At 32.6% G+C, this 15,495-nt stretch overlaps 2 protein-coding genes across 2 annotated transcripts; one reads left to right on the forward strand and one right to left on the reverse strand.

The window, feature by feature from the left end:
- Window positions 1-7,646: 7,646 nt before the first annotated feature.
- Window positions 7,647-8,954, reverse strand: LOC114175543. The gene is made up of 2 exons (XM_028060297.1): window positions 8,004-8,954; window positions 7,647-7,787 (listed from the first exon to the last, which is right to left on the reverse strand). The coding sequence occupies exons 1-2, from the start codon at window positions 8,952-8,954 to the stop codon at window positions 7,647-7,649; spliced, it is 1,092 nt and encodes a 363-aa protein (XP_027916098.1).
- Window positions 8,955-12,470: 3,516 nt separating this feature from the next.
- LOC114175704 (RING-H2 finger protein ATL13) lies at window positions 12,471-14,670 on the forward strand. Its single transcript, XM_028060490.1, has one exon. It carries the CDS (start codon window positions 12,867-12,869, stop codon window positions 14,385-14,387), a length of 1,521 nt encoding a protein of 506 aa, XP_027916291.1. The 5' UTR covers window positions 12,471-12,866; the 3' UTR covers window positions 14,388-14,670.
- The last annotated feature ends 825 nt before the right edge of the window (window positions 14,671-15,495 follow it).

The following is a 15,495-nucleotide window of genomic DNA, read 5'->3' on the forward strand; positions in this document are numbered from 1 at the left end:
GTGAACCAAAACATTTATTAAATTTGCAAACTACAACATTGATGAACTTAGTTGATAAAATTAAAAAATATTTCAAAAAAATATAAAAGGAAAACAAATATTCAAATTAAAATATATTTTAAATGTTTGTTTACTTCAATTTTTTAAATTCTAATGAATCTCTTTTTTATACACTAATAAAAGTTATAATATATCACTTGATCAAAATGACACAAAGAACAAATAATAAAAGGAAAACAAATATTCAAATTAAAATATATTTTAAATATTTGTTTACTTCAATTTTTTAAATTATAATGAATCTTTTTTTTATACACTAATAAAAAATTATAATACATCACTTGATCAAAATGACACAAAGAACAAATAATAAACATAATAATAAAATTTTGACATAGATTTTGTATCTTTTGAACTTCAATATATGTTGGATAGTGACAAAAAAATATTCATAGAAATTACATTAAATTTTTATATTGTAGTAAATAAAAGTTATTTATACAATTAAAGTGAAAAAAATTACAGTATGATTAATAGTGAGTTATAAAATAACAAATAATTAGATAGAATATATCGAAATATTATTCTACATGATAAAAATAAACAATAAATAAAAATATTAAAAAACTAGCAAATGTATGTTTTAGAAATAATTTGAGAGACTATCGAAAGAAATCGCACAAAGGAAATCAAATGTATAATTAAGGTATGATAAAATGAAAAAAACCTTAGAGAAATAATTATTAAATTATGTTTGAAGTGGTTAAAAATAAATAGAAATATCATTAGTGACCAAAAAATTTGTCATTAAATTACAAATAAATTAGTAATTAAATTGGTCACTAAATCAAGTACCGATTCGATCATTGAATCAGTCACTAATTTAGACAATAAATCAACGACTACCACCAATGACGAAAAATAGTGACTGATATGGGTTACTAACTAAATCAGTCACCATTTCATGTTTTTCTTGTAGTAAATTATCATATACTATTCCTAAATATCATTATATATATATATATATATATATATATATATATATATATATATATATTAACCACTTCAAACAGAATTTAAAGTAAAAAAATTACATTATGATTAATAATGAGTTATAAAATAAAAAATAATTAGATAGAATATATCAAAATATTATTCTACATGATGAAAATAAAAACAATAAATAAAAATATTAAAAAACTAACAAATGTGTGTTTTAGAAATAATTTGAGAGACTATCGAAAAAAATCACACAAAGGAAATCAAATGTATAACTAAGGTATGATAAGACGAAAAATATCTCAGAGAACTAAGAAAACTTTTCAAATATCAACATATATACTTAATGGTTGAAAAATAACGAAAATTATTTTAATGAAACAAAAGAGTTCTTCAAATTAAACAAAAATTAATAATAATAATAATAATAATAATAAGTAAAGAATTTTTTTTATATTACCTTAAATTGAGAGTATAAACATTCTCATGTGAAAGGAAAATTTATAATAAATAAAAATATTAAAAAATAATATAAATATTCAAATGTGAGGCATAATTTTTTTTTTATTAACATACATCATTTTAACATAATTACATAAAGGTTATGATAAGATAAAAAATATATTGGAGATGAGAATGAGTTTAATGACAAATGAAAGAATTAAAAGAAATAAAAAATAGAAAAAAAAAATATATATATATATATATATATATATATATATATATAGGGATTACTTGATTAATTGTGAATATTTTAATAATTTAAACGAGAATGAAGATATGGCGGGGACATGTATTATGACGGGTATATGTACATTCCCATACCCATCCCCATACCCAACTGAAAAAGTCGGGGATTCCCCATACCCATACCCATACCCATACCCAGTTAATGCCGGGATTCCCCGTCAAAACGGGGATGGGTTCAGACAATACCCACGGGGACGAGTTTATTTGCCATCTCTACACACACATGTTTATGAGTCTATTTTTTTATTTTTTATTTTTACATATATGATTGATATAGGTAATAAAATTATAGTTGTGGTGGTAGACTTTAGTCTTGTACATAGATATAGTTTAAAGAACACTTTCTTTACATCCATATAATATTTTTGCTCATTGTTCACTAAAAATGGATGCATGCGAAATTTAAACTTTCTAAAAAATATTGCTTAGACTAAAATAAACATGCTTTACAATTTTGATAATTTTTAATTTACATTTTTTTTTAATTTATCTGAATTAAATATGAACGGGCCTTTGTACGGTTTTAAATTTTATTGTTAATCTATATTTTAAAAATTTCCACTAAACTTAAACTATCATATGACAGATGATATTAACCGGCAAAAGAAAAAAAGTGTGAGATTGGCATTCATGGTATTTTGAACAAGAACAAGAAGGGGATTTTGAAAATCAAGCACAAATTAATTGGGCCCGTTACCTAGGCCTTAGTGTCTGAGTTAAAATTATATGAAAATTTAATGATTCGCAATGATAACCCAACAGAGAGTGGGTTACCCTTGAAAAATAAGAATGAAAATCCAAATATGAGGAGTTTTAAGAACATAACACCCAAGCCTGTTTCTGCCTACAAACTTTTTGTGAGTTCCAATGGTTTCTGTTTTAGAACCATATACACGTGCATATTTATTTTCATGTTTATGAATTTACACCAAACTCACTAAATAAAATTATTAAATTTAAACAACTTAAATCTTTTGTTAAATATACGACCACACACAAACATATATGTATATGAATGAATAACATGTTTTATCTTTTTAAAGTATACTCTCAAGTTTTAGAGAAAAAAAAAATCTCACGAAAATCTTATATTGTTATGATAACAAAAGGGTAGAGAATAATTAATATTAATTGTTGATATTTTAGCCTCTGTACAACACGGATAAAAAAAGAGAAAAGGAAAAAAAAGGGAAGATACAATACAGTAAAGTAAAAAGTGTGCTTGTTTATTTAAAGAAAAATAACTAAAAATAAAGGGAAAATGTTATTTTAAATAATAAATTAATTGATTAAAATTAATTAATGGTATATACAGAAAGGGAGAAGAGAAATAACTTTAGAAAATATTAGCTTTATTTAAAGGATAAAAAAAACATTTGAGAGCATTTGAATAACAAATAAAATCGTTTCGCTAACATTAAAGTATATATTCTTCATAGATTTTTTTTTATTATTATTATTAACTCTTTGAATTTGGCGCTACTCCTTTTTAAGAATTTCTTCTTTAACATTATTTGTACTCTTACTTTAATTTTAGATTTTACTAAAAGTAAATAAACTTTTTATTTCATGTATATATTTAATTACTTTAACAACTAATTTTATAACATATTTTTAGCTGAAAATTAAGATTATAAAATTCACTACAATTAATATAATTTATCATGGTAAATTTAAAAAAATGCCCTCTCTCTACTTTATTCCCCTCCACACTTTTTATACAGCATTTTCCTTGCTTTGATTATTATATCCCTTTCAAAAATAAAATAATAAATAATAATCCATATCAATTTATAACGGTTACTCCATTTTAACGTATATTTTTTTTTTCACAGTCCCGTCTTGCATCTATTTTTTAAATTATAAAAAAACAAAGATTAAATGTAAATTACTGACGTTAAAAATAATTATATATTATAAATTACTTTTTTTAGTTTTGTGTAACTACTTCTGCTTTCCTTTTTAAAAGGTATATCTATTTTACTATTTTCAAAAGAAACAAGAAATGATGTGATGGGAGGGAGTTGACTTCCCTACAACTTGGATGCATCTGTTTGTCTCATTTCCCCATTATCTAATCCCATGCTCAGGCCCACCTTTCTTCTTCAACTTTACAAAACACACTATCCTCATCTTCTCTATATTCATTTTCTTAAACAATTATCATTTTCAAATTTCAAAAACATTAATCATTCTCATACTATTTATTTCCTCCAACTAAAAAATTTTATTTTGTTAAAAATATCTATTATGATAAAATAACAGAAGAAAAATACATTTCTCCTTCCACCGCGTACTTGAATTATGAATACCGTTTCCATCATCACCATGCTTTCTTATTATTATAATTATATTTTACAAAGCATGCATTGGAGCTCGTGCATGGTAGTGTTCATTTGTTTTCACAGTCTTGGTTCTTTTGACCAATTTGGTTTTCCATGTGGCAACTCCTAACATTTGACAAATACACACATGGGACAACGAAGTAGTTAATAATTAGGAGCAAACTTCACCAAATTAGTTTATACCTGGATCTTACATTTCTGTCTCCAACCCAAATATTGCTGCTTTTTTCATCTATATGATCATCACTTCGATCTTTTCTTCCACCGATACCATACTCTATCGAGTTGTAACATTTTTATTTTTTTATCCGAAAATATTGTAGCAGTTGGATCAGTAACATGTATATATTGAAAAAACATCATACGGTGATATAAATGATATAGTTAATTCCATGTTTGAAGCGATGGTCTGGTCTGTAACGTGTCAGTAAATTATATTTTAAATTTTCGTCATCAAATTGGGACGTCATTAACCAAATGCAACCAAATGCGTTGAGCCAACTAGTGTTTACAAAGGCACGTACTATACTGTGTTGTATGACTCAGCTTATGAGTGTATAGTAATAATAAATAATGTGAAAATAACTATCTGAAGTGACCTGTGACCATAATCTTAGATTGTCTTATATATATCTAGGAACCCTGTAAGGCTGAAATGTGTCATAGTCTAAAAAACTATTCTTCATTGTCTGTTTCAGTCTTTGTCCAACAACAAAGGAAGATAATTAATTCAGATTAAGCCAAACCTAACATTAATTGTATGGTTCACGGTAATGGAATAAGAAAAATTAAACTATAAATAAGCATAATTATGGATCTGGAAATATAATCTTTTCATTATGACCAAAAGATCTTTAACTCTTTAGCAGTGTAGCTTTATATCTGTAAATATTAAAAATATCTTAAAAGCCTAGTTGTTTATCGCAAATATGTTATTGTTAAAAGTTTAGATATACAGTACAAAAACAAAAATCTTCAAGAAATGGGTTAATTATGTTTTTCGTCCCTCAAGTATTATGCGATTTTGTTTTTAGTCCCCCAACTAACGTTTGTTCCAATTTGGTCTCTCATGTTTTGAAACTATTGAAAATAGTCCTCCTTTTTGGAAGTCGTTAGTTTTGTTTGACACCTGGCAAACAGACTGTCACGTATTGATCCCGTTTTAAGATGTGTAAGTGGACTGTGTTTTTGCACGTGCTAATTAAAGAGAATGACATCCAAATAAAAGAGGGGTTGGGAGAGTTTGAAACTCTAAAATTGAAATTTGAGAATTGGGACTTCGAGAAAGTGAGGAATTGGTGCATATCGTCACTGGGCAGGCAAAGTTTGGCATAGTTATTGCGTTGTTCACTGATGAAGAGTGGTAGCAAAGGGTTTCCATGTACACCGCAAAATACGGGTTCAAAAATGTTGCAAAGTTGTGCGTCATCTTCAGAAATGTCATCCAAAGTCTGTGGGTGTGGGGAAAGACTGTTGCTCCTAAAGGCATCTACTGTGAAAAACAAAGGGAGATTATTTTGGAGATGTCGAAATTGGGCTGTAAGTTTCAAATTCCGTGACTTTTATTGGATGTTGCTTTTGTATTTGTTGTAATGGTTTCATCTTTTTCTTTCGCAGACCAATTCACATTGTAATTACTTTGAATGGGTTGATGACGAGAAATCTGATTTTCAAGGGAAAGAAACTGAAAGTGAAGCTAATGGTGGAAAAAGCGTTGATGGGGAAAAAATGTGAAGAAGATGAAGTTTCTTTGAAAAGGGAGAAAAATATGCTGGATTTGATGAAGAAAAATGAGAAGTTGAAGATGAAATTGCAACAAGAGAAAAAAATTGGGACATTCCTGTTTTTTTATTTGTGATATCGTGGGTCTCAACAATTGTAATGGTGCTCATGTTGTTGTTCAAAGTTAATTGTAATGTTTGAGATTACTGTAGTGGGAAGTGTTTTGTAGTTGTGATAATGATATTATTGGAATTGTAATGGAATTTCAAACTTTTTGTTACTGTTATGTCTTAGTATTTGCAATGAAAATGGAACTTGTAGCTGTGATTATTACTGTTATCATTAATCTCAGATTTTGGAAATTTTGCTTAATACCAGATTCAGCATATTGAAACAAAACTCACGCCAATGAAATATTTACATAATGATTTATTGATAAAACAAAGTGAGCTAAATTGTTTTCATTCATAAACAATAAAACGTAATCCAACACTAGCTGTCAATTAAGTGTAGCAGACAAGTGGTCCCTAATTGTGAATACAATAATCCAATAGTTCTACAATCCAAAAAGTGGTTAACTTTCACTATGCCCAATATTCTAAAACAGTGGTCCACTACCATAATACACTGTATTCCAGAAAAGTGGTCCACCATACAAAAAAGGCAACAAAAAAACTTGATTCTTTCACATTCACGTGGGTTGTGCTGAAGTTGCAGTACTTGCTTGAGACCCTAAAACTCGTGTTCCCATTCTTCTTCTCCTTATGGTGGTTCGAGGTATTTCTCCTTGGTTGGTGGCTGCTACAACCCGTGATGTGGACCTGGTTCTACTAGTGGAGCTAAGGTTTGATGTTCATGCAGTGTTGCTTGCTGCACTACCAGTTGTATGCATCTGTCCCTGCCAATTTGGTATGAATTAAAGATTCAGAAGTTGTATTTAGGAAGGAAAGAAATTGTAAATAGTACAAATGTGCGTTTACCTTTCTGTTTCTGATTCCCCTTCTACAGCTTCTTATGTTATGGCCTAACTGTTTACACTTGCTACATTTGATGATGGTATTCTTCTTTGATAGTTTGGAATGGCTGACATGTTCATCAGCTTCCCTTCTTCTTAGCTTTTTTGGTCTCCTAGGTGGAGTCTTGTAAATGGGTGGCAATAGTTCAGGTTGATTAGTTTTTTGCCAAAGTTGTTGTCCATTGATTGGGGTAATTTGAGGGCCATAGGAAGCTTGGTAGGCATCCCTTTTGTAATAAGCATGAACATAATCCTCTGGGTTTTCAACCTTGTAATTAATGGCTGGTAGGCATCCCTTTTGTAATAAGCATGAACATAATCCTATGGGTTTTCAACCTTGTAATTAATGGCTGCCACAGCATGCCTACAAGGTATACCTACTAAATCCCAAAAATAACAACTACAGCTATGGTTACTTAAATCAACAACAAATTTTTCCATAGTGAACCCCTGCGTCACTTCAAACTTAGAATCCCCTGCCCATACAGGAAGCCAATTCCCACTTTTTTCTATTTCCCTGTCTAACCTTTTCTGTGGTTTAGGCATCACAGTTCCTGAATATGCATTCACTTTCTCTCTAAGGGTTGCAAACCTACTCATTATATATGATCTAATCCATTCCATCATACTAATTATAGGTTTATCCCTAGCCAGTAAAATAGTACTATTAAATGACTCTGGCAGATTATTCATCAAGACATCACATCTTGGATACATGCTGAATGCATGTTTACACCAGGACTCCCTAGGAATGGCAACTAACCAATTAAAAGCTTCAGGGTTGATGTTTCTCAACTCACCCATCTTTTTTCCCATCATGCATAGTACGTTGCCTTTGCTGCTCCCATCATCAAGTCTCTGATCACTACACCACCACCAAATTTCTTCTTGAAATTGCTATATAAGTGTCGCAAACAGAAACAATGCTCCACTCCATTCAAGACAGTCATTAGGCCCTGCAAAAATTTAATTCAGAGTTAGAATTAGATGTCAGTTTTACATTCCACTTTAATTTAAATCAGAGTTACATTCCAGTTTATTGAAAAGTAAATGGCAGTTACCTTTTGTTGATCTGAAATAAATACCCATCTATGATTTCCAATGTCCCCAATATCTTCTAACAACAATGTCAAAAACCACCTCCAGGTCTCCTTGCATTAGTTTTCTACTACTGCAAAAGCCAGCGAATAGTATTGATCATTGGGGTCCCTACCCACTGCAACCAACAATTGACCACCATATGCTGTCTTCAAGTGGCAACCATCCACACCTATAAAGGGTCTGCATCTAGCCAAAAACCATTGCTTACATCCATCTAAACACATGTAAAAACAGCCAAACCTAGGTGGCATAGTTGGTTGGGGTTGATTTATCTTAATCTTGAAAGTTCTAGCTTTGACTCTCAATAATTCAGCCACATAGTCATATAAACGACCATATTGTCGTTGACCATCCCCAACCAAACAGTCCATGGCAATCTGTTTTACTTTCCCAGCCCTCCATGGTGTTATACCTACATTATATGTCTTCTTCACCTCGTCAATTATTTGAGCCATAATCATAATACCAACATTCATAAATCTGTCTATAAGGACCTGAGCAATCCAGTCCTTATTTGCATTTTTGTTTCCAAATACCCTTCCACATTTATGACGCCCAATAAGTGTCTTGACTCTGTAGGTTTCCCTCCCTCCAACCCTGCTAGCCATGATTAGAAAACCACATTTCTTCTTGCAAATTGCCCTCACTCGCTTCTGATCATTTTTAACAAACTTTACTTCTTTTCCATTAAGAACACTATGCTCCATTAAAGCTTGTTTAAAGTCCTTCAAAGATCCAAACTCCATTCCCAATTTAAATTTGAAGTCTTTATTCATATCTTCAGGTCTAATCTTACAAAATTTGGGACCAACTGTGTCAACACCCTCATCACTGTCAACATCAAAATCTAATTCATTTGTATCGTAGTCCTCATTAATGTCATGCACTCCAACTTCTTCATTTGTCACAAATTCCCCTTCACCAATATCTCTTTTCCTTTTGACTCTGCTTAAATTCCGTTTGAATGCTTTCCACCTATCCAAAATAGGCCCAAACTTCCTCACAGGTGGATCAATATCCATCCCAAACCCATCATCATCGTCTGCCACCCTCTCTTCTTCACTGTCATCTAATTTGTCTCCACCTAAACCTTCTTCATCTTCATAATTTACATCACTACTTCCTCTTCTGCTACCACATTCTGTTGAGCCACATTATCTACAGCCACTCCTTCCTCTTGAACTACCACATTATCTGCAACCACTTGTTCCTCTTCTACAACCACATTATCTACACCCACTCCCTCCTCTTCAATTACCACATTAGCTGCAGCCACTTCTTCCTCTTCTCCTACCACACTCTCTTCAACCAGTACTTCCTCTTGGTGTACAACATTCTCTTCAGCCACTACCTCCTCTGCTACACCATCACAAATAAAGTGAACGACTTCAGGCTGACTAGGTACATGTTGAACGTATATATCAACCTCTTCCTTAGTCTCCTCTGCAAAGTTAGCCAATGCCATTGCTTCCTTATCATCATTCATCATTCGTAGATTGTTTAATAGCTTCTCTTTTAAACCCTTCCACCACAGTTTAACGTCACCCTCGTATTTAAACTCTTTGACGATGATGCCCAATGCTTCAAAATAAGACCAAAAATCGGGGTCGATCCCTTTAACTACATGAATCTCACCCCCAACGTATTTTAATCCCTTATTCCTTTCGAACTGACCCATATGATGAAAAGCAACTGCAAACCCCATTTCCAGCCCTACATTTCCAATCAATACACAAACTAAACAAATACAACCATACACGAACCAACAAAAGCAACCAAACCAGACCAAGTATCCAAAAAAAACACGAAGGAACGAACTTACCTTAGGTCGCGATTCTATTCTTCAATACTTGAATCCCTTACATCAACCTCCCGATTCTACTCCCGATTCTACTCTTCGATGCTTTAATCCCTATCCTCAACCTCCCGATTGCTGTGTATTGGTTTAATCCCTTCCCTCAAGCCCTGGATTGGTCTGTGCAACGCTTTCGTTCAGACAAAATAACTTTCCCACTCAAGATATGACCTTTCTTCTCTTTTTAATTTGAACAGCGACCTTCTCTTTTAATTCGGACAACTTAATTAAATAACACAGCCTACTTAATTCAGACAAAATAACTCTTCCACTGAAGAAATAACATTTTCGTTTTACCTAATTAAAGCTTAATTAAAGCTTCTCTTTAATTAGCACGTGCATAACCAAAGTCCACTTACACAGCTTAAAACGGGATCAATACATGGCAGTCCGTTTGCCAGGTGTCAAACAAAACTAATGACGTCCAAAAAGGAGGACTATTTTCAATCGTTTCAAAACATGAGGAACCAAATTGGAGCAAACGTTAGTTTGGGGACTAAAAACAAAATCGCATAATACTTGAGGGACGTAAAACATAATTAACCCTCAAAAAATTAATACTTATGAATTTCGTTTATATATGAAAAAATAATTATATTAACTTGTTCTTAAATACATTTTGTTTAGTTTTTTAGTACAGTACAAAAATTAATAATAAAGTAATTAAAAAGTACAAGGAAAATTAGGTTTTGACAAATTTAATAAAGTTTTCAGGAATAAAATTAAAATAAATAAATCTTTTATTTTTTAACTAAAATGAAATAATAAAGTTATACTTTTTTATTCAAATTAATAATTTGTCAAATTTTATTAAAAAAAACTTTATTAAAGTATATTTTTTAAAATACAGATATAAATTTAGCCATAAATTGATATTCGCTGCAGTTTGACAGAAGTACTTAGTAAATTGTTTACCTTGTACACTAAAAAATATAAAAAGACATAGTGAGATATATTTATGATTTTATATATAATATAGTTTCTGGTAATAATAAAGAGAATAAAATGTTTATTATAATGGAGAAATATTTTGTTATAAACAGTATTTGAACAAATGATTGAACATTAAAAGGCTGTAAATGAATTGAGAATTTTATTAATTGGTTTATGATAAAATAAATAAATTATTATTATTATAATTTTATAAATTCAAGCACGTCCTTGAATAGATAGTTACAAAACATTATAATACAGAGGCATAAATATTCCTTAAATCTCATTTAAAGTTTTTTTTGTCTGTACTGAAACTCGATATAAGCTATTGAAAATGAAACTTAACTTAAAAAACATACTTTAAGAACGAGTTCATTAAAAATAAAACTGAATTAAAAAATCATATTTGATAAAGAAAAAGTATAACTTAAATAAAATAACTTATCAAACAAAATTTAATCTTGAAATGATACATTTATAGCAAACGAGATGGAAGAGAAAAGAGAAGAGAATTGAATTGAAGTGTTCCATTGTTTTCGTCTAGAAGTTAATAGTTGATAAAAAAAAAATCAATTATTTGTGAATAAAATGTCATTAATGGTTTCATCTATCGCTTGTCTTCCTGTATTAATAGGTTATTTATTAGTTTTACTGTAAACTTTGACCAATGCAGGTGGCGATTTTATAAAATTGTAACTAGCGTCAAAAAAGAGTACTAAGATTAGAAAGGGAAGAAAAAAAACATATGAAAGGAAACTACATGTGGTGTCTCCCATTTCTGTTCTCCAAACGCAGTGTGTTCATTTTTTTCATATGGGGTTGAATGGTTTATACTGTGTTCTCAAAAGAAAAATATAAATGTGAAAAAGGAACAAGCTTTAGGAACAGAAGTATTTGGTTGAAGCAGTGGTTCCGCTTTATGCAGCAGGGAAACTGGGTATGAAATGAAATCTCCATAAAGACAAATTGAAACCATAAAATATAAAGAGGACACTTTCCCAGATTATGGATTCCAGAAAGCTCTCCCATTATCTATTCATTTGTTTTATTTACTTTACCATATCTTATGTCTCCTACCTTTCTTTCCACATGTCTCATGCCTCTTTCTCTCTCTACTCAATAGGCTTCGTTACTTCATCTTCTTTTGTTTTGACTTCCCCTTGGATTTCAGAATGGAAAAGGAATAGAAGAACCCAAAAGAATGTGAAACAGTCGTAACAAACATCAGAAATAAGAAAAAAATTATTAGTCGGTTCACATTTCCAAAACAAAGCAAATAAATAGAAGTATTATTTTCTTCTGACATCCATTAATTTAATTAGTAGTAGTATCTTAATTTGGGGGCATTAATTGGGCATTGGGGTTGATGCAGGGTAAGGCTCCTCGTATAAGTCAACTAGCAGGTAGCGTTTACTATTGCAGATTTTCGGTTCACAGGTTAAAGTTCTATAGATGTGTTTCTTGGTGTTTTTTTTATTAGCAGAAGATGCGTTTTACTTTGTTTGAAAAAAAAAATATATTAATCATATTTATTTGTTAACATCTCTGTTAAATGATTAATTAAAATGTATAATCATGTTTTAACTCTTTAAATATTAATATTCAATACATTTAATAGTTTTAGTTATGATAGTAAAAATTTATTAATTGTTGTTTTACAAGTAGTTTGAGAATCCATTGATTTAAAAATCTTAGAACAGGAAGGAAGCGCTAGTTATGCAGGAAAGTGAGTTTTGTTCAATGGTCCAACCTAATCTCATTAAATTTCACACGGTGACAGATTTGTGTGTCATTATCATTCAAAAATTGTTCATCAAGGCTTGCAAATCATTATGATATTCTTTGTTGAGAACCCCTTTAAAATCCCGGCTCAAGGGTGGAACTGCTGCTCCCACCTCTTTTTTTTTGACTTCCAAACTCAAATCTAAAGCAAAACAAAAGTAAGCAAAACATTTGTCTCCAGCAAAAGCACTGTTCTTATAAGGTGTCTTTCCCTGCTACTTCTTTTCTTTTTCATCCAACCGGAAAAACAGTACTCCACACATCCTCTTTATCCATGGCACCAAATGGTGTCATAAAACTGTGCGATCCTATTTGCACTTGAAAAAAGTTGCAACCTTTTTTGAGTTTTCTCTGACTCCACAAAATGGGTAGGGGTGACGCCTTTGTGTCTCAACCAGAACAGCCACCATATTTTCTCTCACAGCCAAACCCACCTTTTCCTCCCACTGCTCGATCTGATAGTTTCAGTTTGAACGATAGGGCCTTGAAGGTTAGTCCGAGCATCCTTTTGATCATTATAATTCTGGCTATTGTTTTCTTCATTTCTGGTCTGCTACACCTGCTGGTTAGATTTCTGTGGAGACCCCAAACCAGAGAGCCCGATGATTTAGACAATGCCACTGCCCTTCAAGGCCAATTGCAGCAACTCTTCCACCTGCATGATGCTGGGGTCGACCAGTCATTCATTGACACCCTCCCTGTCTTCCTCTACAAGGCCATCATAGGACTCAAGAACCCCTTTGACTGTGCCGTTTGTTTGTGTGAGTTTGAGCCTGAGGACAAGCTCAGGTTGCTTCCAAAATGTAGCCACGCTTTTCACATGGAGTGTATTGACACCTGGCTCTTGTCTCACTCTACTTGTCCTCTTTGTAGAGCCAGCTTACTCCCTGAATTCTCTGTAGGCAACTCCTGTTCTCCCTATGTTCTTGTCCTTGAATCTGGGAGTGAGAGTTCCAGGGAGATTGTTCCCGAAAGAGAGGCCGGTGTCGGAAGGTCTAGTTCGGTTATGACTTCAAATTCTCGTCTTGGATGCCATGGAGATAGTGAATTTGGATCAACCCGCGTGGATTTGAAATCAGGTGAGTTATTAAGTGAAGCTCCTGGTCCAACAGTGCCAAATGGTGTGGAAAAAGTGGTTACTGTTAAGCTGGGAAAGTTTAAAAGTGTGGATGGTGGAGGTGATGGTGGGGAAGGGAGTAGTACTACCAACAATGTGGATTCTAGAAGGTGTTTTTCTATGGGGTCATTTGCTTATGTTATGGACGAAAGTTCCTCGCTCCAAGTGCCCATACGAACCCCAATCAAGAAGCAATCGAGTAAGAAGAAGTCTGGTTTGCCTTTGACTCCAGGACACAGGCCTGCAATGTCAGAATGTGACTGTGAATCCAGAAGGGATTTCAAGTTTGCAGTCTTTGATGCAACTATAGTTGAGGACGATGTTGCTAGCAGTGGGGCTGCAACCGAAAGGACAACATATAATGGGAATAGTGCTGCAATTGGAAGAGGCAGAAAGGAAAGTTTTTCCATATCAAAGATTTGGCTCAGGGGGAAGAAGGATAAACCAAATGCTGTGGCGGATTCGTCTAGAAGGGCTGTTTCATTTCGCTTCCCGGCGAAGTCTAGTGCTGTTGCTTCTTCGGGTAGTGCTGATGATGATTTGAAAGGAAAGAATTCCAAGTTTGATACAAGGAGTACCATTTCTGAGATGGATATTGGGAAGTGGGAGAATGGAGGAGGAAGCGAATTCGATTTCGATGAGGAAAACCAGAGTTGTTATAGTATGGATTCTTCTCAAGCTAGGGCACCATCTTTTGCTAGAAGGACTTTGCTTTGGCTCACCGGAGGAAGACAGAACAAGGTCGTTCACTCCGCTTCCAATCTCTAGTGTCTGTCATCGTTTATCTCCTTATTTTAGAACCATTTTTTTGCTTTCATCTTATAGTTCTGGAATCTAAATTTGTTTAAAATAGAATGTTAGTGGTAGAAAGGTGCAAGAAAAATGGAAAAAGTGAAATGAGTTTGGATATCCCAATACAGTATTTCTGCTTTGAGTTTGTTGCTGTTCCATTGATTATTAGTCCAACAATGTAGAAGAAAGATTCAGATTCTTTGGCTTTCTCCCTGGGTGATTTCTCAGTCAAATATCTTACATTTCAGCTTTCACTTGATACTGCAGTCTTGTAATATTTTGTAAATTTTCTCCTATCCTCTTATTCATACTACCACCTGTTATGTTCTTGCAATAATGTGATAAATCCTTCGGACCAGAACCGCTTTTTGTTGTTGAATTCTAATGTAAGGAGACTAACCATTTTTAGTGATACATGACATGAGCAATTGGAAGGTCAAACATAAAAGCCCCCCAGAACTGGATTTTTGTACACATGCCAACTGTAAATAATTTATATAATTTCTTTGAAAATATTTGACCCTTCGTTCTGAGTTGATTCCAAAATTACTCACTGAAAATCCACTCTATGTTTTCACATGTTGGGTCAAGAAAATGTTAGCAATTAATTGTTAGGAAGCAGGGAAGTGTGTGTGACTTATCCCCGAGGAGAGTGTTGGGAAGAAGATGACGTGGGGGAAATAATGTGAACTTTTAATAAAGCCATGAATGTATCTTTATGGAAAAGCAGAGAACAGTTGTTTAGGTCCTGTATTGAATGCATATCTGGGACCTTCATAATGGGTGAAATGAAAATTCAAATTCAAATGGGAATGGTTCTTCCTTTGTTGGTGGTGTTGATTTGGAAAAGATGGGAAAAATTGGGAGGCAAGAGACTCGTGGATGCATGAATGGGTTTGCAATAAATAGAAGGAGTGAGTATTGAATGGAAAAAGAGTGAGTGACTGGTCTAATTGCAATTCATTGATGGTGGTGTTAATAAGGTCACGAGAACGGTTGGATGCCGCTATCTGCTGTAATTTTTACACCTAACCTTTCTCCTCGCGTACCATCCTCTTTAATTCAAACTTCAAATTCCTCAGAT

Source organism: Vigna unguiculata, chromosome 3 (genome assembly GCF_004118075.2).
Source record: "Vigna unguiculata cultivar IT97K-499-35 chromosome 3, ASM411807v1, whole genome shotgun sequence".
NCBI lineage: Eukaryota > Viridiplantae > Streptophyta > Magnoliopsida > Fabales > Fabaceae > Vigna > Vigna unguiculata.